The sequence below is a fragment of the Taurulus bubalis genome, assembly GCF_910589615.1.
Source record: "Taurulus bubalis genome assembly, chromosome: 12".
NCBI classification, from domain to species: domain Eukaryota; kingdom Metazoa; phylum Chordata; class Actinopteri; order Perciformes; family Cottidae; genus Taurulus; species Taurulus bubalis.
In genome coordinates this window covers 9,245,799-9,272,772 of record NC_136600.1, presented here as the reverse complement: position 1 = coordinate 9,272,772, position 26,974 = coordinate 9,245,799, and the positions used below count along the sequence as shown (strand labels likewise).

At 40.8% G+C, this 26,974-nt stretch overlaps 1 protein-coding gene across 1 annotated transcript in view; it reads left to right on the top strand.

Annotated features, from left to right (window-relative positions):
• LOC306744822 (semaphorin-7A) overlaps positions 1-15,201 on the top strand; it is a gene marked incomplete at both ends in the record, with an annotated part of 31,626 nt that extends 16,425 nt beyond the window's left edge. Inside the window, 7 exons of the mRNA XM_079227511.1 lie at positions 217-395; positions 3,443-3,551; positions 3,769-3,976; positions 12,630-12,745; positions 13,625-13,791; positions 14,226-14,281; positions 14,855-15,201. Of these exons, the coding sequence (XP_079083637.1) occupies positions 217-395; positions 3,443-3,551; positions 3,769-3,976; positions 12,630-12,745; positions 13,625-13,791; positions 14,226-14,281; positions 14,855-15,201 (1,182 nt within the window). The remainder of the gene's footprint in view (positions 1-216; positions 396-3,442; positions 3,552-3,768; positions 3,977-12,629; positions 12,746-13,624; positions 13,792-14,225; positions 14,282-14,854) is intronic.
• Between the last annotated feature and the right edge of the window lie 11,773 nt (positions 15,202-26,974).

Genomic DNA, 26,974 nt, shown 5'->3' with positions numbered 1-26,974 from the left:
TTAAAGCATCTGGGGACTTAAATGCTATTAATTTGCACCATGCTGTGCATCCACATTGTTTGCAAACTGTAAAAGGGTCTACGAGGGAGGGGAAGGGACTCCAGGTATCAATGTCACATCTTGGCAGGAGACACAAAGTAGAACTCGGAATCAATTTGGCAACCCCGGCTGCCCTATTATGACTTTGTTGTAACAGTCCTTTCATGTTATTTCCAGGTGGACGAAGGGGGCATCAAAGCTCTGCTGGCAGACTCATGGACCACCTTCATGAAGGCCCGGGTGATGTGTGGCTCAGGCAACACGCAGCAGCAGTACAACAACATGAAGCAGGCGGTGGTGCTGACCGCGCAGGATAAGAGGGCCGGAGTGCTGTACGGCCTCTTCTCCAATGCATGGTGAACTGGAGCACATCATCACTTTGACCACTCGCTTTAAGCTGGAAAGATGCGTATATACGTGCAGAGAACGGGTGTTGTGGGTAAACTCAGGCTACCTGATTCAACTCCTGTCTGGAGGCGTTTTGGAAATGGACGTGAAAACAAAGATGAACATGCTGTTAGAAGTATAAGATGAAAGGCAATGCCAGCGACCCCCGATAGGTGCCGTCAGTAGAAGCCTGAACATCATTTCATGTTTTCGTTTAATGCTGAGCCAATTTACCAACAAGGACTCATGTTTATTGGGAATAAAGCCCTTATTTTATCTCATTAAGTTTGTTCATTTAAGTTTCAGTTTTAGTCTACGATAATAATCCTGGCTGCCTCTGGCACCACAATCTTTGAATGAACTGTCAATCGTCCAGTTGCATTGTGGGAAATGTAGCCGTTTTGACAAGAATGAAGAATGTGTGGAATGATAATATAAAAAAAAGAAAAGACAATGGCTTATTTTCTGCAACAATCCAAAGCCTAATGAAGAAATCCCATTGTTATTTCTTAATGACACAGTGCTCGGTCCTGGGCTTGGCCGACAATTAATCTCTGCAGCACTCGGTTTGTCGATGAAACACAAAAGTTCAGACTGCCTTTCATTTCCTCGAAAAACATGTATAATAATACATAGCAATAGTTGCATCTGATTATTCAAAGGAGAATTGATTGAGATGAGAGCATATTTTGTGACAAAAGTGTAATGCAAGTTGAGGATGTATAATTAAGGAGTAACAATCCCTTAGTTGCAGTGTGCAGTATAATAAGGAGCAGAGCAAAGATGACCAAGGGCTAAATATTGATTTAATAGTCAGACATAATATTTACGTATTTACTGAAATCTGCTCGAACATGCAAATAAAATAATGAAAAACTGATATAAAAAACAAAGCTACGCAACAACACGGTAGCTGAAACTCGACCACAGACACAGTAGTACACAGCAGAACCGACACACAATGTACACAATATATATGCACACACACACACACACACACGCACACACACACACACACACACACGCAAGTTCCTCCATTTTATGATATTTTGAAAATGTGTCTTGTCAGTGTATCGGTTCCATATCATTTTGCTTTTCTTTGGAAATCCTGTTCCAGCAACATCAGCTGGCATACATTTGATAATAAGTACAGAAAACATTGGGATGTTCTGCAAGACATTGATAACATATTTATCTAATTGCTTTGCAAAGGAAGTACTGATTGCAGTTTGTATTATTTGCTCATGTGTTGCTCAAGTTATCAAACTGCAATAAACAAAAGCAATTATTTTGTTCCCATGTTGAAAACACAAACAAGTTCTAACAGCAAAATGAGAAACAATGCTCTGTTGCTGTCAGGATAGACTTGATGAAAATCAACAAACTTGTTTATTTTACCTTTTTGTCTGTCATGGCCTCGATCTCTATATTGAGAACACGAATAAAAGATGTGGAACAACTGCAGTAATAGTCCAGTTAGCTAAGCTAACAGGGCACTGCATAAAGCACACAGCACTTTGTATGATATCTCACGAAATGTTATTTTGAAATATTAGTATAAGTATAAGAAAAAACTGGTATTTCAGCCATTTCACCTCGCTGTTCGTGAATCGTGATAAATGACAAATCAATGTTGAGTAACTTGTCACGTAACGTCTTTTCCTAAGTAATGCCGCTTCCATATATATTTTTAAAACAAAACACAGCCTATACTTAACCTAAGTTAATATTTCTCTCAAACCTAACTAACTAGTTTTGTTAATAATGCATTTAATGTATATAGCGCTTTTCTTGGTACTCAAAGTCACTTTACACAACATTACAATGTCCTAAAAATTATGTAATAAAACAAGTATAATAATAAAACAGATACAAAATAAATAAATAAAAACAATAAGAGCACACAGTCATACATTAAAAGCAGTTCTGAAGAGGTGGGTTTTGATTTGTGTTTTGAATGTGGAGAGGACAGTGCAGTCTCGGATGGGTTTGGGGAGAGAGTTCCAGAGGGAGGGGGCAGCTATAGAGAAGGCTCTGTCACCCCATGTCCGGTGCTTGGTCCTATGGGGGATGAATAGGAGGTTGGCATCAGAGGAGCGGAGCTGACGGGATGGAGTGTGGTGGTGGAGCAGGTCGGTGAGGTAGGAGGGGGCCTGATTGTGGAGGGCTTTGTGAGTGAGAAGAAGGATTTTATATTGGATCCGTTGTGGGACGGGGAGCCAGTGGAGATTCTGGACAACAGGGGTGATGTGATCACGGGAGCGGGTGTGGGTGAGCAGGCGAGCAGCAGAGTTCTGAATGTACTGGAGTTTATTGAGGATTTTGGATGTTGTGCCATAAAGAATGCTATTGCAGTAATCATTTCTGGAGGTGATGAAGGCCTGGATCAGGGTTTCGGCAGCAGATGAGGAGAGTGATGGGCGGAGACGGGCAATTTTTTTAAGTGAAAGAATGCAGTTCTGGTGACTTGTTTGACGTGGTGTTCGAAGGAGAGGTTGCTGTCGAACACGACTCCGAGGTTGCGGATGTGTGGGGAGGAAGACAGAGTGGAGTTGTCGATGGTGAGGAAGAAGTTGTGACTGGTTTTGATGAGCGATTTGGGAACTTAGATGATCAGATCAGATTCATCACAGTTGAGTTTTAGAAAATTGGTTTGCATCCATGATTTAATGTCAGTAAGGCAGTCATTCAGAGTGGAGTGAGTAGCAGTGGTGATGGCCTTTGTGGAGATGTAGAGCTGGACATCATCGGCGCAGCAGTGGAAGAGGAAGAGGTTGCCTAAACCCAACCGAGTGGTTTTCTGTGAAGATGGATGTTCATTTAAAAAAAACTGCACGCATGTAACGAGCAGAAATTGACACATTTTGCTGGACTTTCGTAGGAAAATGCACAAAGAAATCTGTTCCAGGGCCACGAGCCGGCTGTGAGATTGTAGCTGTGGCCCTGCGTGTGCCTCATAACCACTCAACCTTCTTGTATGGGGGATGTAATTACTCTTCTCTCTGCCTTTGTTCAGGGGCAGAACAGTGATCTGTGCCTACTCCATCGAAGATATTGACCAGGCTTTCACCACATCCAAACTGAAGGGGTACAGCAGTTCAATCGTTGGCAATCGCCCTGGGATGGTAAGAAAATAAATTTGTCACACTGAGAAAAACAACATGGAGAAATAAATATAAGCAATTGCATGAGTCAGCCTTTGTTTTTTTTCAGGTGAAAAATTGAAGTGCTATTTTTTTTAAAGGGCATGAGTTAATAAAAGAGAAGCAATTTAGAACTCTTTGTTCAAGAGCATATTGTTTATTCAAGTGCCCCACCGATTACATCACTTGTCCTCTCCAGTGTGTCCGGAAAAACTCGACAACCGGAGGTCACAACGACATCAAAAACCTCGGGGTGATCAGATACCACCCGGAAATCGAAGACGTGATCCGGCCTGTCGGCGTGGCTCCACTCGACCTGCCCACGGATGACCAGATCACGCACGCCGTGGCGGACATCGTCCTGGCGGTCAATGATGAGCACTACAGCGTCCTGTACCTCGGAACAGGTGCGTGTGCGTGCATCTGCGTTAAAAGCGGTTTGTATTGGAGCAACAGCGCAATCCTCTTTCGGATTTGATGCAGTGGGACATATTCCATCTTCTTCAGGTTGAGGAATTGATTGCCGCGGCCTTGAGCTTTTTTCCAAATGGCCTCATGTGCTGTTCACTTTAAATAATCTCTACTGGCATTAGTTATTTGAGGGGATGAAAAGCAGCTGACTAATTAAAGTTCTTGTCATTTTCCCACGGCATCTCTTTGGCGTTTGATGTGCCGTTACTTGTCTGAGTAGTGCAAGTCAGCTACAGTGACGCGGCTCCGTGAGTAAGCACCATAGCGCTAAGAATGTCCCAAACAAGTTTTTAATGCCCTCAATTCCGATTTGTGTCGTTTAATATTGAGTATTTGCCAATAGTGAGTCCCAATCCGATACTTATCTTTTCTTTTTCTTTTTTTTCTTTTATTTACTTTTTTTAATTTTTTAAAGAACAGAACAATCAACAGAAAGAAACAAAATGAAACAAAGAACAAAAAGAATGATACTTATCTTTTCTAAGATAATACTGATGCATAGTGCACATAATTTAAGTTATCAAAATCAAGCTAATGCGTAATGCTTGACAATTGAATAGCTCTGAGTTATGTTAAGAAAAATAAATAACTTCTCTCCTTTTAAAAGGGAGTTCCAGTGTTTGCTGCTTTGGTGTTGGTGAAGCCTTTTACTCCAATTCCCTGGATGGACAGTATTTATTTTCATAATCTGTATATCCTTTTGGGGATTACATTGGTAAATGACAAAACATTTTAATTCCTCACAGCACTTTTGTCGCACTTGCAGTGTCATGCTGAGTGGTTGTCGTTGGCTTTTTACTGCATGGCAAGTACATCCTCGAGACACCGAGCAACATTATCATCACACTGGAGTTGTGCTTGTCTTTTTGATGATTCGGTCTCCACTAAAAAAAGGCCTAAAATAATGTCCCACTCTCAAGGTCTGGAAAAAAAAAAATCTGTCGCCCCAGATGTTTAATTGTCATCCTCAGCAAGTCACTAACTTTTTCATTCTGCTGTTTGGTGCTGAGCATGTAATGTACAGTTAGTTTATCGAGGCTGAAAGCAGGTGCTTGGTCTGAAAGAAAAGATTTATGGCCAGACTATGATTATTAAAACATCCTTAAAGCGGGACCTTTTTGTATTTATTATCTTGCCTATGGGCCTACACCTGCTTTGTTTCTGGTGGTCAGTTATTCTGGCAATAAGAATGAATAGAGAAGTGATTAAGAAGATTTAAACATTAATGCACAGCAACATTTGTTCTCATATCAGGTTGTAAGGCTCGACCAGTTCAGCAGCACAACACTGTGGGTGAGCAGAATGAAAAAAAAACAGAAAAGAAAAAACGTACAGCTGAAAGATACGTTTTCATTTTTAATGTAAGTGCTGAATAGAAGAAGAAGAAAACGAAGAAAAAAGATTCAAGGTCAAAATGTATTCTGTAGAAAATCCATTAAAACGCTTCCTGGCCTTCACACGACTGTTTTCTATTTGATCAAAGAAGCAAAGCTGAGGCGCTGCTGTTGCCCGTCGCAGTTACTCACAAAATTGCATTGTGCCTCAGGGAGATTACTATGGCAACCATCACAAGTCATATGCTCGTGCGTGCTTGAATGTCTCACCACGCTGAAGTTCACCCAAAAGATGAGCGCCGAGTGTCATCTTTCTGAGCGTAATTTATTCCTGCAGTGGACGTGAGCGCTTGTCATTCATCAGGCAGTTCTGGGTTGCTTCTAATAAAAGATCACACACACACACACACACACACACACACACACACACACCCACCCACACACACACACACAAAACACAACATAGTGTTAAAGAAGTGAGATTGGCCTCCCGCTGTGGGCTTTACTAACTGTGTCAAGAACAAGGAGGAGAGGATGGAGGGATATGAACAGCAGAGGGTCTCTGTGGTAAAAAGAAACCAGAGCAGAGTGAGTCTCACTGGTATCTCAGGCCAGAGGAACAGGTTGTACTGGAGAGCTGCTGTTCCACACTCACAGAGTGGTGTCTTGAATTGAACCCAGCCTATGCTGCTCAGAGTAACGTTGCAGTCGTGTGGCATAACATAACTTTTAAATCCTTACCGCGACCCAAATTCCCACGGTCACCTGACTCATCATCATCATCATCATCATCATCATCATCATGGCATTGCATGGACAAAGCCAGCAAACCAACCCTAATATTTTTCTCATTTGCAAAAGTAACTTTTCATTCATTAGTTTGTATTCCAACACACACACACACACACACACACACACACACACACACACACACACACACACACACACACACACACACACACACACACAATTAATCTGATTTGATTAAAAAGAGAACAAAGAAGGAACCAAAGACAGGATCAGGCCACAGTTGAGGGGTTCTGGAGGTCGGAGCCACGTCGAACAATTTGTGCTCGACTCCTCTGATCTTTTCTGAATTCCGGTTTGATCGCATTCCTTTTCCTTCTTCTCCTGTTCAATATTGCATCACCGTCAGGGCTGCAACTATCAATATTCAGTCACGCTGATCAATCTGCATAATTAATAATTCCAAACACGCCCATGTATCCGTACAAACGATAGAGAGAAGCTCCCTCCTCGAAATAATCCAATCTTCGGAGAGTGGGGCAGACGGACGCACAGCTCTTCCTGATGGATGGTTGCATTAGAGCAGCTTAAACCAATCAGAAGAGGAGAAGTGGCGAGCCAGGGTACACCTCTGGACCTGTTACAGGGAAATTGAAGCGCATGCTTTTTGGGTTCCCGCGGGACATTAGTCTTCCCTGGTGATGGAATTTCCAATGAATATCCTTCACAAAGTTGAGCTCAGAGACATAAACCGCACCGCTCGTCTTTGTGCAAGAAGAAGCGACGGCTGATATTAGCGAGGTGGCCTCGAGAGCAAACATAGAGTTCAAACAATAAATATCATTGACTGGGATGATGTCATCTCAGCGAGGCTCCCTTTGTTGAAGGCAGAAATCTATTAAGTGCACTTTAAATGAACCGTGGGGCAAGTTTCCCCCGCTGGAGTCTGAGCCGAAGGAGTTTCTGCTGAACCTGCGTGATGTCATCTGATTTCACCAGAATCCGACTCGGTGACACCGGCAACGAGCACTATTACGGCTTAATAGAACAAGATAATGACTGTCATATTAATTTCTGAAGGTCATATGGAGGCGTCGGTCTTAATTCCAGACTGTTTTCATGACCATGTTAAAAGTTCCTCACGACAATTTGAAAAGTTGTCCAGCTGTCTGCTTCAACGCAGGCGGCTTCGTTTGTGGTGCGAATGTAAAGTCGACCAGCTGGTCCATTTGTGACACGTGTATGAATCTAAAAGGGAAAAACAAATATATTCACTTGATGTGGGCGCTGATTATGGCAGCCCTTTTTTCCCCTCATCACGTGTTCCTCTATTTGCCGGAGCTGTTGCCTGCTCTGCGAGTTGGACGTCATTTAGCAGGTCGTCTCGTTGAGGTTGATCTCTTTTTTTTCGATGGAGACCTGGGCACAAGAGTGAACGCGCATGAGTCTGAGTGCAGACGAAGGCACAGGACATTTTGAAAATGCGTATTGCTTTCAAGGCGCACACTCGGCTGCTCAACACTTCAGCTAGAGAGACGAGACTGTGGGTGGCACGCTCAAGGGCACCTTGATAAAAGCAGAGAACATTACTCATCTAATTTCCCCACACACGTCGTGCTTCTAGTCACAGTCGTCTAGCGAAGTGATGACGTTATTTGGAGGCCAAAATAAATTCATTTTAAAATGTGGAACTGCCAGGGCGGTGCCCTGCAGAGTCCCAATTAGCTAAACGTCTTACTGCATACTCTGTGTTTTAAACCCTTTCTAACTAGTCTCGCAGGGGACTTCCCCTGTAAGATGCAGGCTGACAGAACGCTGCAGGATTTGACACAGTTATTTTCTCTGTCTTTTGATCACCAGAAAGTAAATCAGCAGAATCCATGCATATAATCACCAAGCTACTTCCATATCTGTCAGCTTGAAAACAATGGTGTTCACTGCGAGCAGCTGTAAAGCTGCTTTCCTGCTGTTACAGACTCAACGTGGTGCAGATTGACTGACAGAAAGTCTTTTCATTATGACCTGATTGCTTGAGATAACACTCAAGAGGAACTCTTGCAGCATCTTGGTTGTGGTGATATGACCTTTCTCTAATATATATCCTCCTCCAAACATACTGGGGTTTAATGCCCCAGTTAACAGTTGGTATTTTAGTTTGTTTTTCTTGGAGTCCCTCTCGGTCAGAAGTGGCTCAAGTCCAGGGAATATTTACGGTAATTGATACAGCAGGAAATTAGATACAGCACTGTATTTAAAAAAAAGTCAAGTCCTGCAATATAAGACCTGGTCCAAAGATAGTTTAGACTAATTCAAGGCCAGAGTAAATAGATTCCTTTTCATAGTTGAGTCGAGTTTTTGTTTTTTTGAAGAGATATAGAGTAATCCTATCACTAGAGATAACACTGACATTGGACATTTCTGTGAGATGCCGAATTGTTTGTTTTGTCATCCTTTTTTTGTTCAGTTTTACTGTTTCTGTTTGTTAAGTGAAATAAATATCAATATAGAAATACATGAATAAAGAAACACATACATAAATGAAATGAATCCTCATAATAAGAATTATTATTATGCATTATATTATATGCTGCATCAAATAATGGAGGGTTAAGGACATATGTATTCAATTTAAGTGTGGGTGAAATCACTGATTCCCTGCAAGTCAGGGCCAGATTGAGCCAACAAAGCTGAACACATTGCACATGAGTCGGGCCTCTGAAATGCAACAGCCGTGAGGCGCCTGATTATGAGTGTGTTGTGCCAGGACCCTAAATAGAGGCATAGGACGCATGACATGTTAGTAGAGCTCAGTTAGCCTCTGAAGGCTGGCCAATGTTGGAAATGGAACAAAAGAACAGACAGGAGTGAAATAGTTCTTCTCTTTCTGTAACTCACTGATAGGTTGGTCACCAGAAGATGTAAAGCTGCTTCGACTTTTTATTTTATTTTTATTCCACAGACATGGAGCCGATACAGCAGAAAGATCCCCTCAGGGCATAGAAGAAAGGCCACAGACGTACACTTCTCTTTACTTGACTTAGTGTTTGAGATCAGAAGAAATTTTCTTTTTACTCACTGCGACACTTGAGTGGCTTAAAGGTTAGAGAGGCGGATCAAGAGGTGGAGGCCCGGCTGGGAAAAATAGTTTGTTTTCCTTGAGACGTGAGTGACGGCAACTCAGTGTTCATGTGCAGAGGTTGCAACCTAGAAAGAAGGGGAAATGGACCTAGTTAACAAAATAAAGAAAGTTTGAATCTTTAGGCCAGCTGGAACATTTATGTATTGACCTTAGGGACAGAAGGTCAACAGGCAGAAGTTAAGGATAAGGAGTGTGTGCAACTATGTTGATGTTAAACATGTACTAGGGAATGTGTGTTTGCTGGAAAAGAATGTGCACTCAGCAAACTCTCCTGGATAAATAAAACCCCCAAAACTGATTATCTCAGCAAAAGTCCCACGAGTTCAGCATTGTCACCCTTTTACTTCTGCAGAATGTCGTGCTGCTATCTTTGTACTGACACACAGTCTTGATAAAAGAGCTGAAAATAGCTGCGGACAGGATTAAAGAATCACATAAAACATAAAATGGATGAAATGAGGAATGGTATCTTTGACGACAAGAAGAAGAAAAAAAACAGATTTGAAGTTTATGAAAAAGAGACGAGACAGTTTCAGGACAAAGGAAGTCTAAGTGACAGCAAGAATCTGCCAGCATAATTACGAACGTGAGAGTGCCTCATGGAGGGGCCATGCAGGAAATGAAGAAGTGAGATAAAAAGGCTTTAGCGTAATCACATTTTCACAGTGGGGAAGGAAAAAAAAACATCTTAGACGTCACAAAAAAACAAACAGGTTAGAACATCTTTCTGAAGGGAGCCTTTAAATCTGTCAAGTTATTATTTAGAGAGGAAAGAGGCGATGATTTGAAGAATGCAAGTAGTAAGAGTAGAAGAACATGTTCACTGGCGTTCAGTCAAATGAAATATCATCACACTTAGTACCAAAAACGTAGGCCATAAAGAAAATACTGTGCAGAGCACGGGGCTGTAAACAGTCTGCGAGAGTAATGCTGCACTTAGCTGACTGCTAGTGGAACAGCCTTTTGCACAAAACAGAGTGAGGGCTCGGAGCTACAATAAGGACTCCGTAATTATCCATTTTCAAACTCAAGCTGCATGCAAGACGGCGCTATTGACCCACAGCACAGCGTTGAGGAAAATAACCAAATTGCAGCAGGCCGGTGGGTCTGCTCCAAACTTTTCTTTGGGGACAAAAAAATAAAGAAACTTAAGTTATGAAGCTGACTTCATTTGATAGTCGGAGCAAATATGCACACAGACATGGTGCCTTTCATCATTCATGCAGCTCGTGCATGTTGAAAACACAAGTTTAAAAAGCTCCATATCATTTTTTTTTTTATCTCTTATGGCTTTTGTATTGGAAGCAAATAACTGTGACTGTTTGCTAACTCAACTGTTATTGCCGTAATGTTCCAATTAGCTAAACAGTAAAGGGCATTGCAGTTTGGTAACTTATTTAGTTGATCATGCTAACAGTGTAGCTACATAAAACAAGGCACAGAGCTGCTTTGTGTGCCTTTTCTCTCTCCGTCTATCAGCAGTGAAGACCTTTCTGCTCGAGCTAAACACACAACTTATCTCAGCCAAAAACAAAAAAGAATGCATTTTTTATTATAATTAATGCAGGAAACACAGTCCCACAGCAATTTTTCCACACTTCAATGTCGAATTAGTGAGAAATCTAGACTAGTTTTATTTTTTCCCCCTGTGTCACACACTGGCTTGGAATGTGACAAGTCAATACATTAACTATAAACAAACCACGAGGTGTGTGGGTCAGGTAAGCGGTGCACGGATGTGAGGCCACTGTGCTGAGGAGGTGTTGAAGGTGCAAACCAAAAGAAAGTAATGCTGCAGGGAAGGACAGAGGGAAGCTTTTATAATGTTAATAAGGCCTATGTGAGCTCCATCAGCTGACAGCCCAACCCTGTCTCCTAAAAATTACGTTCCCCCAGAACTAATACGCATTCCCAATTACGTTTGATCAGAAACGTATCTCCTCCCTGATTATGTTTGTGTTTGACGTATTACATATACGTTAATTATACACGTATAGGTTGATTAAACACGTATGTTGATTATACACGTATTTTTGTTTTATTGTTTGTGTTTGACGTATTACAAATACGTTTATTATCGTGTGTTTGTGTAATTGTTTTCTTGCTTTATTTAAGCATATTTTAATTTTTAAACTCTGCGGAGAAAAAAGAAAAGAGGGGCGGGGTGAGGCCAGTGACAGCCGGCCAGTGACAGCCGGCCAGTGACAGCCGGCCGGCCGCACCGGGAGCCCGAGAGTCAGTCGCACCGGGAGGCGAGCACCGGGGGGACCAGCCGCACCGGAGCACCGGCCGCACCGGGAGGCTCGGGGCTCGGTGTTCAGACGCTTGGCGTTGCTGTCAGGCCGGCGGTAACAGCCTCCTTCGCGCCGGCTCCGGTCTTCTCTGAGTCGGGTTGTTTGTGAATGCAGCCCAAAGTGTGTGATAAACTCCATCTAGTGCAGTAAACCACTGCGATCATCAGCAGACACTCGGATCTCTGTGGTCACATCAAGTGCAGAATCTGACGTAAAAAATATTCAAACGGGCGGAAGGAGTCACGGGACCCAACATCCGGTTTTCAAAATACTAACTGATATGAATGTGTTCAGAACATTTCTGACCACATCCAAACATCGTAGCTGTAACAGTATGTTGTGTTTGACTTATTACAACATTTCTGTAAGACCAGTACAGTTAAGATGTTTGAATGTGGTCAGAAATGTTCTGAATGTATTAGTTCTGGGGGAACGTAATTTTTAGGAGACAGGGTTGGACAGCCCTCCCAGTGTCTCCTATCCACACCTTGTGCTATTTTTCTATGCTGGAACTGGTCTGACGTCTGCTGGTTGTATATATATATATATATATATATATATATATATATATATATATATATATATATATATATATATATATATATATATATAATAAATGAGCAACATGTAAGCCTGAAACTGGGATACTGAGGGGTTTTAGGCTTTATATTTCAACCCTGAGTCCACTTGATTTTTACTGCAGAGCTCAAACTTTGTCTGTTGTATTACTGTTGTCAGTAGTGTGGCACTGGCTCCATCCGAGGTTGAGGTTACTTCTCTTTCCAGAGCAGTTACTCCTTCACAAATGCTTGTTCAAACAAATGATCTCTATACTCTAGCCTGCCATTTTGCCTTTAGCCCTCCAGCCTACCTCACGATGGAAGCTGTCCAAGTCAAATGCGTGTATTTATAAAACACTTTGGAAAGCATAACAGGAGCCGCAAAAAAGGAAAAGAAAAAAACAGAATGCTCAAATTTCCACAACAACGAGGAGGTCTTTGTGTGTACTTGTGAGCAGATGAGTTGATGCATTCCTCCACTCTTTACAATGTCTTCTCCTTCTGTACTTCCACAGATCAAGGCAAAATTCTCAAGGTTCTTCACACCAGCGAGGGCGTCTTCGTCATATCTCAGTACTCTCTGTTTCACAATGAGGGCCCCGTTCTGAACATGGCCATCGACTCCCAAAAGGTATGAGGAATAATGTCCGGGGGTGGTTTCAGTTGTGTTCCTGGTTTCACCGCATATTAAATTGACATGTGATTTTTAATGCAATTTTAGGAATATAATTTCACTTATTAAAAGGTAAGATGGTCATATATACCTGTACCCCTCTCTATTCAACTAAATTAGGTTATTTTTGAAGGATTTAAAAAAAAAGAAATTATTCAAAGCAATTTTAGAAATAAATAATTCCCTATTCATTTTGTATTGCCAGTTAAATATTGAATCCAGTCGCCAGTAAAAATGTTGGAATTGTACATTTATGTAAACAACAGGATACTGTCGACATTTCTGAACCCCAAAATATGTTTCATATGAGCGCTTGCATAAAGAAACGCACAATGCCACGTGGTCAACGTTTTGAAACAATTGGCCAACGGAAATACTCAGATAAATTGGGAAGAATGATCATGGTTTGTGGAAAGAGAAAAAACACAACACGGCATATAACAGGAGCTCTTTCCTGCTTGTTATACTCGTTATTATGCCATGCAAGTTTCAATAATACGTAACCGCTGCACGTGGTTCGATATACAATGCCAACATCTGGTGACTGGAGTGTTAATCTTTATATCAGCCTTTAGAAAATATTAAATATCTTCCAGTCATGTCATAAGTATTCCTCATTTGGGGTTTAAATTGAGGTTTTTACTGTCCCCTGTTGGTTTTGAATGCTGCTTCAGAAAAGCTCTGCTACCGTAAAAAGAACAAAACTTTTCGGAAGATATTGACTGCCTGTAATTACTGTGTTGTAAAAATTGTCAAGGGAGCAGTTTTGAATGGCACACTGGCTGATTTATTCCAGTAATACTGGTGACGCAGTCCATTGCATCTTTTCCCCCGTAGGGACACCTGTACGTCGGTACAGCGATGGAGGTCCAGCGACTGCCACTGGCTGACTGCAGTCGCTATGGCGACACATGCAGGGAGTGCATCCTTTCCCGGGATCCGTACTGCGGCTGGGACAGGAGGAAGTGCATCCCCATCCCGCCCGGATACAACGTAACCACTGGGTATGATTAGATGTGATGTCACTGCTGCATAGCCATCATGCGTTTTTTTCTTTTTGCACGAGTCGACCAGAGGAAAGAGAGAGGGCTCTCAATAAAACCAGGGCTGCCTGACCTGAAGCCAAAACATGCAACTAAAAGAAAGCAGATGAAAATTGTTTTTACTATTAATAAATTGCAGTCGTGTTTGGCTTGGTTAGTAAATTGCTTTGGCTTTAATATATCTTGTGTATTTCCATTTCTTAACAAATCAATCATGTGCTGTAATGAGCCTCTGACTCCTTTTCTTCTTTTTCCTTCTTGACATTGTTGGATGATTTGTCTGTGCATGTTTTAATTTGTGAGTAACAGTTGGTTTATTTGGATGGTCTGAAGCCATTTGTGAGACTACTTAATGCTGCTAATTTGTCCCCTGTATTATTATTCTTTTCCAACAGGACACTTATTCAGAACCTGGACCATTCAAACTCCTCTGTTTGTGTGGAAGCTGCTGGTGAGCCCTTATCTGCACTCTCCCACTCTCTCTGTGTATCTTAATTAAACCAAAATAGGAACCTTTTTCTGAGCCGCTTCAGTAAAAAGATGATCATTATCATATAATGGAGTCCAAAAACCCACAGGGAGATTCTTTTTTTTTTTTTACATCATGGCCTGCCCTGTTTTAAAGCTCAAAACCCAGTTATAACCTCAACTAATCATGACAATTACTCCCCTCTGTAGGGACGGCTATCTGATCTTAACACTGCTCTTATTTCCAGCTGTGTCACTAATGCCACAGGTTCTGTGACAAGGTCTATCTATTTCCCCCAGAAATTAATAAGACATACCAGCCAGGTGTTTTGATTTTTAACTAATATCTTGGAGCAAAGGAATTATACAAAGCACAGTAAAGTTTCACAAAATATGCTTTTATCATATTTACTCTAATCTGTTATAGATTTTTAAATAAAAAAATACGTAATGTTAACTTTCACTGAATAACACATTTGATCAATCAATATTCACAATCACAATATGAAAGGAGTTTATTTTTGGATGAACAAAATGTATTTCTTTGTCCCTCCAGGTCTGAAGCAGCGTCGCACTTCCCCCAGAGAAGTGATGGTGCAGTCCAACACCTCTGTCTTTCTCCCTTGCCCCGTGCGCTCCTTCCACGCCACCTACCGCTGGGAGAAAGACAACTGTGTTAAGAACTATCCCTGCCTCTTCTCCGGAGACTTCTGCATCCTGGGGCCAGCCGTCGACACGCCCCTGAGGAACGGCGTCTTCCGCTGCATGGCCACCGAGGACGGGTTCAAGGTGGAGGTCATCTCCTTCAGGCTGGTGAACCACGGCAGGCCCTTGGCTGCCTCCCTGGCCTCCACCTTGGGGCCGTCGCTCCTGCTCGCCATGGCTACTCTGTGGCTCCATTAACCGCAGCTACCGCTAATGCTAACCCCTCATCCTTACTGGCTCCCAATGCGAGAAAGGCAAGGAGCCTCTGTTAGGAGGTTAGGTTCGCAGAGCATCAAAGTACATGGTTGGGAAATTGATTGATTTTTAGAGAGAGTCCAGAACAAATTCTTTATTTTTTTTTCTTGCATAAAGAGCAACATATCTGCAGCTATCTTGTTAAGATCAGAACTTTGAAATACATACTAAAAGTGGCTCGAAGTTACTGTCCATGAATTGATACGTCTTACGAGTTTGATTACCCATGATTAGGTGCTTTTGCGAATCTTTCCTATCTGATTTAAAACATATCGTATGAGTTGGGGCGAAAAAAAAACAATACCAGGCCAATTGTTTTCACCAGTCCTCTACTTATTTTCAAATTGACTTGACTGTGCTTATTTGTGAATATATAAACCTTTAATACCGCTCTTACATCTAATCATTCATCTTGTTAAACTTCATTGGTATAGCTCATTAGTACTTAGAAAATTGTCTGGTATTGAGATTTAAAAAGCCTTAACACTTCGGGGGACATAAACTGCTAAGCACAATTTTGCAGTGGAGGCAGAATACTGCAGCCTCAGTCAAACCTGGCGCTGTAATTAGTGCAGCTGAGTCTAACAACATCACTGGGAGGAAGTGTCAGCTTTCTGACAGGAAGTAGGCGGGTGGGCAATAGCTCATCCTCGAAAACATCACTGTGTCTCAGCACCTCCTCCTCAGATGAAGGCAGTGTCTTGCATCTTTTTATCAGATGGTATCAAACGTTGTTATTACGCCTTGTTCACAGCTTTGTCCGTCTTTTTATTATTTATTCTTTTTTTTGTACATGCCATCGTCTTTCTTCCTCCCCAGAGCATCAGAAACAAAACACTTAACAGAATGTGAAAAAAAAAACATTGCCCACATCTCCGTTGGAGTAAAAGTAGCTTAATATTTGCGCTACGGAGCAAACCGCCTTCAGAACCTCTCAAAAGGAGAGTCTTCAGAATAAAACAATTAAATAATTAAATAGAACTATCAATCAATTGGAAAATGTTACTGGATAATTTCTGTTCGGTCATTTATTGCGGAGAGACGATGGTTGCAAGTTATGTAAAACAGCACAGACGATTCTTTTTTCTTTTTGCTAATTCCGAGTCCCAGACAGCCATTAGATTTCAGGAAAAAGAGTGGAGAGCGACAAAGAGGAGCTAATCTGCTGCAAATGGCCTCCAATTCAACCCGACAATGGGTAAAGATGTGAACAAGGTGTCGTGCTATAGCAAATTCAATAAACACACACTTACATTATCATAAGGGCAGACAAAGCTATATGGAACCGCATATTAGGCTTGCATTTTATTGTTTGCTTGGAGAAAAAAAAAAAGGCTTGTACTTAGATCCGTGAAGTGTGTTCTGTATTTTATTGCTCCTCAGATGCTGATTTCTACCATTGCTGCCTACTTTTGTGACATTTTGTGTTGATTGTTTGGGTTTTCATGCCATAGTTAGAATGTGATACGTAACCTTTGGCCTCTTTGCCTCTTTCCCCAGGTACATCGGTGCAAATACACAAGAGACTGGTTATTTTTTTTCGTACTTTTGTGTCTCTATGCTGTGAAAAAAAAAAAAGCTTGATCGATTCAGAAAAGACGCTTAAACGATTTACAACTGTAACCACAACATTTTATTAAGACCAGGATGGCAGATTAAAGCTAAATGTAAAAGGAAGTTAGCTGTGTTTGTTGCCAGGAGTTCAGTCGCACAGAAGTGCCCCAAAAAATGAAAGCTAAACCTTCTGAATACTGAACAGCTAAATGAAGAAGTAGGCTCGTGCGGTGATGAATTTTGCAGCGGATTAGCACGTTCTCCAGAGCTTTGAGAATTATCATTCAGTAGTATTACATAAATCTGGCCGTGCCGAGCCTTCCACTGTGGCAGAGAGAGTCATTAATAGCCAATTAGACAAAGGAGCCGACTGCTCATACAACGTATTAGAATTTATTGTACACCGTCAGGGATAGGAGCAGCGAGCATGTTCTCAGCTGTGAAAATCTCAAGGAAGTGTTGTGTTCCTCACTCAGCTCGATTGTGTGTTGCTGCTCAAGGATCTGTGTGTTTTTTGCATCAATTTGAAAACAAAGCTACGTTGAGCAACCTTGTCCTCCTTCTTATATTCATTTGCAAAAATCCCTCGCTCCTTATACCTGACATAATATTTGATCCTGGGTCAAACTATGAGCGTGTGTACAACATCGGTCTTCCCCACAACCAAACTCACAAACCCCTGACATGCATATTAATCGTCTTCGTGCGTCTGTGTCGATATCACGGTGGGAAATTAACACCAGCCACCGGCCAAGTGCTGGGAAACATTGTGTGGAGGCTGTTGACGGCACTGTCAGAGACCTTTGGCAGGATACTATCTCAACATACACAGATGGACTCAAGGCGTTTTCCTGTGTAAACTCCTCTATACTGTAACTAGAACTGCTCTGTATTTGTTGTGATTGGACTCAGAAAGCTGTTATCACAAGCCACAATGAGAGGAGAAGCCTATGCTATCCATTTTGGCAACTTGCCCTGGTATTAGAAGCTTCCTGTGTCCCAAGTCCATAACATAGAGCTCAACCCAGTCGGCAAAAATGTGTGTTCATGAATCTTTCGGCCTTGTGTTCAGCTTGCAGAGACGCACAATGCCATGTGGTAACGTTGTAAAACGCTTGGTCAGGTTCAGGCAACACAACTACTAATGTAACAACGTAATGTAACTAAACGTAACGTAACAACGTAATAACGTGACGTAAAAACTTGACGTGAAAGCGTAACATAACAACTTAACAATCGTACATAAATAACTTTCACCCTGAGTGAACTTTCATATTCAACAACAGACTCCTGGGTGAAAGTCCTGTGTTTGACCCCATAAAGGGCTTTCTCAGTTGTTCGGCTCGTGAGGTAACTTCCATCAACGCTCGCTGTATATACTACGTCAATGTCAACATTCAACAACTCCGTGGTTTCCAGAAACGTACAATGCTAAAATGTTCCATCACGACTGGGTTGATGATTCTGTATCGACTGTCTTCAAATTCTCTTCGGACTTGCATGGACCAGTAGCGCATTTTCCCAAGCATGAGACTGTTAATGGGGAAGTGTTTTAAATACTAAGGTTTTAGAGTGCATACGACTGGATAAATCAAACTTGGATTATCCTGCACGAGTCGTGTGAGAGTTCGTAAATGGATGTTTGGATGTAGCTTTGCTGTTGTTAAACGCTGCCCCAATTTACTTCAATTCATCGAGACTTTTCTCTGTTTCTTCGTTAATTTACAAATGGACTTTGCTTGGATAAAGTATTCCTTTAACCAAGTACTTTACGTTGCCTAAAATGACAGTGTTTATTTGGCAGAAGTCTAAAGTGTGGATTTGGGACACAGGGTTTGTTTTCTCACCAGAAGAGATAACCTTGAGTTTAAATGGGGTTGTTGCTTTGCAGAGATAATTATACTTCTTCTCTTCATGAGGAGCAGCGCTGCTCCTCAGGCAGATGAAATCCAGCTTTCATCACTCAGTACTTTACCCGGTCATCATCTTCAACTCCACAAGGCTGTTTTCCAGCTGTTGCGTGGCATTAAGATTAATAGCATTTATACCAACTCTACAAACCTCTATGTTCAAGTCCTTGCTTTGATAAGGATGTTCACACGGCTGCTCTATCGAAATTCAGTTATCACTCACTCAAATCCGTCATGGTTCGCCAGTCCGATAACGGCTTATTTCCTTCAAAGCAAGCTCTTGATTTGCCTTCAGGAAACCAATTTAATGGATCGCGCTATCTGCTGTAAGCAAATCAACGTCGAGTGAAGCGGGTCACTGTTTTTGTTCGCTCTGGGGTTTTTGAGTGTCAAGTACTGTACATGATGTGTGCCGACGATTCTGTGTCTCGATATACCTAATTTTAAGTAACATGCCGAACTCTATTCTATTGGTGCCATGCCAGTCTAATGTCATCTCATAACATGTATTTTTAAAAAACAGATATCTATAGTGCAATAGATATTCATGTAACAAACCCATATTGACATGTGTTTCCCTAAACATGTGCGGTGAAAATTAATAAAACATAAGTATAAAGAAATGATTTACTGTGTTTATTTAAAAGAATTATGAAACTGAACCATCAAATTTAGCTTTAAATTCCATTAATTAACCCATTAATAATCAAGGTATTTAATGGGATATTAAGGGTATGGATTAAGGGTATGGATTGTAGTATATACAATTATTATGACATAGCCTAAGGGCTTTCTTTTAATTAAAGGGCACTTGTAAAGTTTTTTTTTTATGTTGAGGGGTTTCCCCCTTTAAAAAAACAATGAATCCATGCAGAAAACTCTTTCAACAATAATGCATTAAAATCCATATTCGTTTCCATTCATTCATTCCATACTTTACCATGGGGTAAAGCAATTAGATACTTGAATAATGAACAATGATTTAAAATATATCAATTTACTCTAATATTTACATTAAAATGTATGTAGTTAAGTCAGGGCTTTTGAAATAAAAATGTTGCTGAGGGGCTTTAGTCACCTTTTCAGAGAACAGTTGTTGGAAATGATAAGAAGGTGCACGTAGACTTTCACACAAGCAGAATATTGTGGAAATCTGCATCACAAAATGGTTGACACGTAGTGTAGTTGGAAGTTCCTGTCAAGACAAGCAGGCATCATCACCATCTGCTGGCCAATATTTGGTGTATTGGCAAAATTTGTAAAAGGACATACCGCCCATTCAGCATCTCAAATCATATGACACAAGTCATAGATCCAGTTGTGATTGGTTATTCTTAAAACTTTCAGCTGATTCCAGTTGTTGTAGCCTCCCCTACCCTGATCGATGGTATTTTATGAGTCTAGAATGAGCAATCTTCTCCATGTATCAACATTAATGTGGCATGGTTGTCAAACCTGTCAGAGATGATGTTACACCAGCCAGCAGGCTACGTGTTCCATAAAACATTCATCAATCTGAGAAAGACGGGCTTCCCTCTAAAGTCCTTTCTCAGATTGATGAATATTTTATGGAAAATATCCAAATGTGTTCGTTTAACAGTATTTATTGAGACTACTGAGTGAACTGAACGCACCAAAAGTCAAACAGTATTTGGGAACCTGACTACATGCATGCTAATTAGCTTTGTTAAGCAGGATACAAGTTCATACTACAGTGTATGTTGTCCCAAAATAGTTCAGTCCCGACTTCTAATGGCTTTTTAATAACAACAAGTTAATGACGTAGGAGAGATATAGTGGCAAATACACCTGTGTGGGCTTGTGCATCGTTTAGCACCACAATTGCAAATACCACCATACTTGTCATCACAGTGCCCTCTTGTTGCAAAGTGTCCTCATACAACAGTTTGATATGTTACAGAAAGTTAATCTGTTCTTTTTCTTTGTTGTGTTTAGGCCACGAAACTAGCTGGTTAGTTGAAAGAAAAGATCTCGGTTTAAAGTAACTACGGATGCGGCATTACTTAAGTATTGAGGTTTTGTGGCAAATAAGTCAACGTTGACTTCTGGTTTTACACGGGACACAAACAACGTGAAAGTACTGAGCTTTCTACCCCAATTGTCCAACCCAACCTGTTCCCTACGTGGACTTTGTTGCTCTTCATGCTATGTCACCCTACCAGGCTCACACTTATGCAATTGTGAATAAATGAAGCTCAAACGTAAATTCAGTAAGGAAGACACTCTTTCCTCTCCGGTTCATTCATAAGCTCAGTCTCTAAATCTCACAGCAATTACTCAATCAGCTGATTGGGCGCGTGTATGCTGAATGAACCACACACTGAATGAAAACACACTGTGAAAGGAATAAACTTTTACTATGAACACGAACAACTCCCAGACCGGACAACCGTGATAGTGACTTGTCAATCACAAAACAGCCTCCGCCTTAAAGCATACTCTTTATGGTCTACTTTACTGTAAAAAGACCATCATTTACGATATGAGGAGTCGCCCCCTGGCGGTTAGTAGAGAGTATGCAGCTTTAACACATGAAGCATTGACTTCTATACAACCAGAGTATAAGGCTCTTGGGCACTGGCCTTACTTTTCAAAACCGGAGGTTGCCGCCTGCTTTACACAAATTTGAATCTCGCAAATATGGGTATTTTTAAAAGAAGATGACCCCTTTTCAAGCTGAGGGCTTGTGACTGCTGTAAAATATGAATTTATAGTTACATTTCACATCAGCCATATAGAAACCGTTCTGAAGATAACTCAAGTTTTGCTAAATTAACAACTTTTGCCAGATAGTTTCATGTTTTGTTGTTTTGCTTGCTAAAAGTAACGTGAGAAGACCACTCCTTCAGTAAAAGCAGCCTGTTGCAGAAGTGAATCAATTCCTGAGCTTTTTCCTCAGAAGCAAAGCCTTGCTTAACAGGAAGACCCTGAGTGGGAGTCTCTATCTTACTCTGCAAGCTCACAAACAAATTGCTGCCTATCAACTCTATTCATATTTTCTGGCTGAATTTAGCAGAAGAAGCTATTGAATATAAATCCTCCTTTCTTTGTAATTGGTTTGGCACATCCATTCTTCTGCAGTTGTCAGGAGCATACACACATACATACACAAACAGTGAAGAAGTTCACATGTCAATCTTCTCAGTGGCAAAAAAAACACAGACACAGCAATAGATTTCAAGCCAATGCCCCAAAATACATCAATCCATATTCCATTATAATTGCTTCAGATGTCATATCTCTCCAAACAATGAGGTAATCTTTCTGAGAAAAAAAAAAACTGCTACTATTGTGGGAAAGGCTCGGTTCCAAGAACTAGAATAACTGATCGGTATCCTCTGAGCCGTGAGACAGAGTCCTCCCATGCGAGTGCTGGACGATGTCCTCAGCTGAGAGCCAGACAGTGACCCAAGCATGATCAAGCATGAAACCCCAACTTGATGCACTCTTGTCACATAACCTGGTTCTTCCTGAGCCGATCGTATGAGGCAACATTTCACAGTTTCCACCCGTTTCCAACCTTGTATGAGCAGAATGCAGAGAGGCAACGTCTATATTGTCAACATATGATATGTGATATGTTCACTCGCATCTCTGCCAGCTCTCCAAAAATTCTGTGTATCATACCTGGCACATCGTGGACACCTTCATTCATTTTTTAGATCTTTAACCATAATTTAAACAGTATCAGACCTTCTGTGTTCTGGGGAGCTGGTCCAAAAGATTAATAGTTTCCACAGTGAGACCACGTGGGGAATACCTGCCAATTTTTCTAAGATATGAAATGCTCAAACCCCATTTAGAGATATAAAGTGAACAGTTAGGATTGAAACATTATTGTGTACAAATAACACCAAGTCTATCTGCATGGCTGGAAATAATGGCCCTGATAATGTCAACAAACCTCATGAATGTAACTAACTTCTGAACAGGAAGAACACCTTCCAGACACATTCCTGAGTAACACACACACAGGGAGAGGGAGAGAGAGAGAGAGAGAGAGAGAGAGAGAGAGAGAGAGAGAGAGAGAGAGAGAGGGAAGGAGAGAGAGAGAGAGAGAAAAACTGAAAATAGAGTTGTCCTAAGCTAACTCATCCAGCATTGAGTCACTTCTCACCAAGTGTCAGACTTTTTCACAGCACATTTTAACCTGCGCTGTCTGTTGAATCTGACTTCCCCCGTCAAGGTGAGTTGATTTGAATTCTTTCCGGTCATATCTGTTTCAAAATTTCACAGGTTAAAAGTTCCTTTTTGTAATTTTAACGATGGTAAAAACACTGGCACTCTGTAAACAGAGATACCAGACTTTGAATAGAGATCCGTCACTCATTAGTCATCACTGACCAGAAATGTGTCATATAACACCCGCCCATTTCGGATGTTAACAGCCAATTGAGTGAGCATTAGCAGATGTTATCGCTACCATTCTCATGCTTTAGATGGGGAAAACATGCTTCTACCATGTTGTAAAATTTAACATAACATTTTTTGTTAAATTGAAAAAACAAAAAACTTCAGATTTAATAAACTATCAGTCATTTTACCTGTTGGGTGTCAGCACGGCTTTCCTGGATTAAACAAGTATGTTCAGAAGGAATGTCACTAAGTGCATATACTCAAGTATTGTTCTGAAATACAATTTAGAAGTACTTGAACTTTACTTACTTTACTGTCTTTTCTTATTACACCACATTCTACTTTTACTTCACTACATGTTAAAGGGAAATATTGTGTTTCGATGGTTTACAATTAGCTGGCAGTAGTAGCTATTGCTTTACAAATTAAAGTGTATGCATACAAAACATACAAATAGGTTGTAAAATATACTACAAACAAGTACAGCTAAATTGATTAACTGGAAAGAGGACATTGTTATGCATTGATCACTTTTTACTTTTACTTCAGTAAATCCAACCAGGAAAAAGTTTTAAAAAAAGATGTCATTGCAACGTATTTTTACAGTGGTTTTGTAATCTTACTTAATAATATCAGAAAATGATCTCATTACTTTCTCTATCATTAACCATAACTTGCATCCCCCTCTTTGCTGAGGATTGGTTATTATATATATGACAAAATATTTCATACAAAATGAATTGAGGACAGTTGTAACTTTCACCATACTTGTCTTTCGATGGTTTACTTGTCTGACAAGAAGAGCAGAAAATGGAAGTTAAGAGTTTTCGAAGGATGATTTAAAGAATATGTTGATCCAGATCTGTGACAGGGTTGTGCCTATTATATGTTTATTTTATTAAAATGATAGTAGTGTTGCTCTCACAATGTTGGGTGTTGGTTGCCTGCTCAGTTGTCAGTTCAGACTTGTTCTAGTATAAATCACTTGACACGTAGTGAATGGATTGCCAGGAATGTTGGTCCAGACATTCATGTTCAATGAGTCCAATATTTAGTTGTTTATGCCCAAATACCTATAAACAAATGACCTTCCCATATATATTATATACAAACTGTTGGTCTTATGATGGGATTGGTTGCTAAAAATAGAAACATAAACTCACACCAGTCTTATCTTTTAAGATACCCGTCTCCTCAGGCAATCAGCCTGCTTAGTTGTTGGCACCTGTGAAGCTCCAAAACGGTAAATTGGCTCATTTCAGGCAGTTTAGTGCAGCTGTTATGGCCTGACTGATCACGTCTGTGGTGTTTTCTGCGGGGCACAGATATTGGACATGCTCTTGGTGGGATAAAACCACTTTAGAAGGTCATAAACTGTGTTTTTTATTGTTCAGGCCGAGGCTCCTGTGGTTTAAGGGACTTGTTTGTCAACGGATCCACGACTATTTATGTTATGATTTCAGTCATTTAAAAAGGTCATGTCATACCCTCTAATGGCGAACCAGCTTTCCGACCTTCCCTTTTTATCTTACACTTTCCCAAGTATTGCAATGCAGCCTTAACCTTGTTTGAGAGCTGCCTTAGTCACATACAGTATGTTTATTGTGTCCAGAGAACTGAACTGCAGATTTCTGGAAGTTAAAAAAAACAAACTCCCATTTTGAGTTTGACCAGTTTTATTTACTGGACCATTTGAGTTTGAAAACCACTGCGTGTTTCTTTGGTTAGTAGTCTGACAAAGTGTTTGGTAATATAACTGTCCCCGCCTGTTCTGGTAAAAGTAATTAATTGATTACTCATTCACTAACCAAGTTGCATAGCACAGACCACAGAACAATAGGTGGAGTCGACTCTCACACAGTACTCATTGTTCTGTGCTCAGTAACCGGGAAACGGTTGGGAGAGGAAAGGATGACTTTATGTATGATGACGTGAACAACCCAAACACACAAACATGTGAAGTGTTTGTCGGTGTGGAGGAAGCAGACCTGGGAGCTGAATGTTCACAACTCGAGTACACACAAACATGACGCATCACAGTAAAGAACATGACTGCTGTCAGGTGAACGCGTCACATGGAGGCTGTGGACAAAGTGCTGCCAACACGAGTCCATGAAAGAGCTGTTTGCTGCCGACTATTGACTGCAGGGTAAATATCACACACGACAATGTGGAGCGCTAAGGTCACTCAGATGACGCCATCCATGGCACATTAGAGAGATATCATAGTTGAATCAATAACAGAGCCATTTATTGATTCTTGTATAGCCTGGTTGCTAATTTAGTGCAGGATTACCACCTCACAACAGAGCTCAACGTGTTGCATTGAGTTACTATGGACCACATAGTGCCACAATATAGTATGACTGCCTGCAGAAATACATGGATCCTCATGTGAGATTGAATACAGTAAAGTAAAATATGTTAGAAGAGGATTATTGTCATTTCATTTATTAGTCCATATGTTAGCCAAACATTGCTGAGGTGGAGGCAGGTTCAGGAGCAGCGTATAGGTCGGATAAAGCAGCTCAAATAAGGCATTCTCTATGAGATTTGCCAATTGGATGCATAGAAGAGAATCATCATGTTTAAGTTTCCGTATCCAATACATCAAAATCAATGAGAAATATTTGCACAACCCATTACTATGGCAATAATAGGATGTCTCAGATTAATTTAAATTTGTACATGAAGGGGGAACTCCACCAATTTTACACTGCTGTGTGAAGTGATGTCACTCGAGTCAGCGTCTGTTCGGGCTGAAGACTTTATTTAAAATCCTTTTCTAATTCTTTTTTTTTAATAAAAGCTCAGACTTCTCCACCCAGATCCTTATCTCGGCTTGAGGTTTCATCCACCGCTGCTAGCATAATAATAATAATAATAATAATAATGTAAAAATGTATAAAGAGGACTGGATCCAGTGTTGGGGGTGGCCTGTTCATTCCTATGAAAGCTGCTTAGTGGTGCTTGAAGGCAAAAATATTTGTCTTCCGAGTATAAAACCACCCGGATCTTACTGTGATCCCGTACAGCAAGTGCACCGGCGTTTTCTTTTGCCGCACCGTATCCGCTCCGTCTTGGACTCTTTCATATGAAAGAAAACATTTTTTTTGCTGCTTCAGACAAATTAGCTGGGGGCTAAAGCATAACACACACGACCCTCTGACCTAACTGTCGGTGGTGTTGTTGCATTGTGGGTAAAGTAGGTGCCAGGATTTGACAAGGAATCAGTATGCATGGGATAAATAAGATTTTGATCTTTTTTTTATATAAAACCCTCTACCTTGAGTCAACATTTAGTTTGAGAGGTTTACGCTTAGTTTTTTCCATCACTTATTTTATTATATAGGATATATATATTTTCTTTCACACAATGACATTGTTTCCAGGCAGTGTCAGTCTATAGATTTTAAACATGACATGATTTATGAAAGCTATCTCTCGGAAGCGAACGAAACATATTTTCCCACTTCTCGTGCTCTCAGCGTACCTCCCAGTAGTCTCTCCACCTAGTCCTATGTGAACCTGGCAGCAGGCCAACCTGCACGTGAAAGATATTGACCTGGGAAAAGGGCCATATGTTTTATGAGCATACACAATAAGGCGCAAGTGTAGGTGTTCTAGATTGTATGACCTAGACATCTTAAAACCATAAATATGTGTTGTTGCTAAAGTGATTGCAACATACCCTAACATCTGAAGCTGGGGAAAATGATAACCACGGTTGAAATAAAGGACAGCCTGCAGCTTTGCCAGCATATTAGTGCACATTCCTTTTTACAGATAAGGATGCATACACCACAGAGAAGGAAACTGCACACATGAGTCAACTGGAACATTCTCGACATCCAATCCCAACATAAACTCCTGCC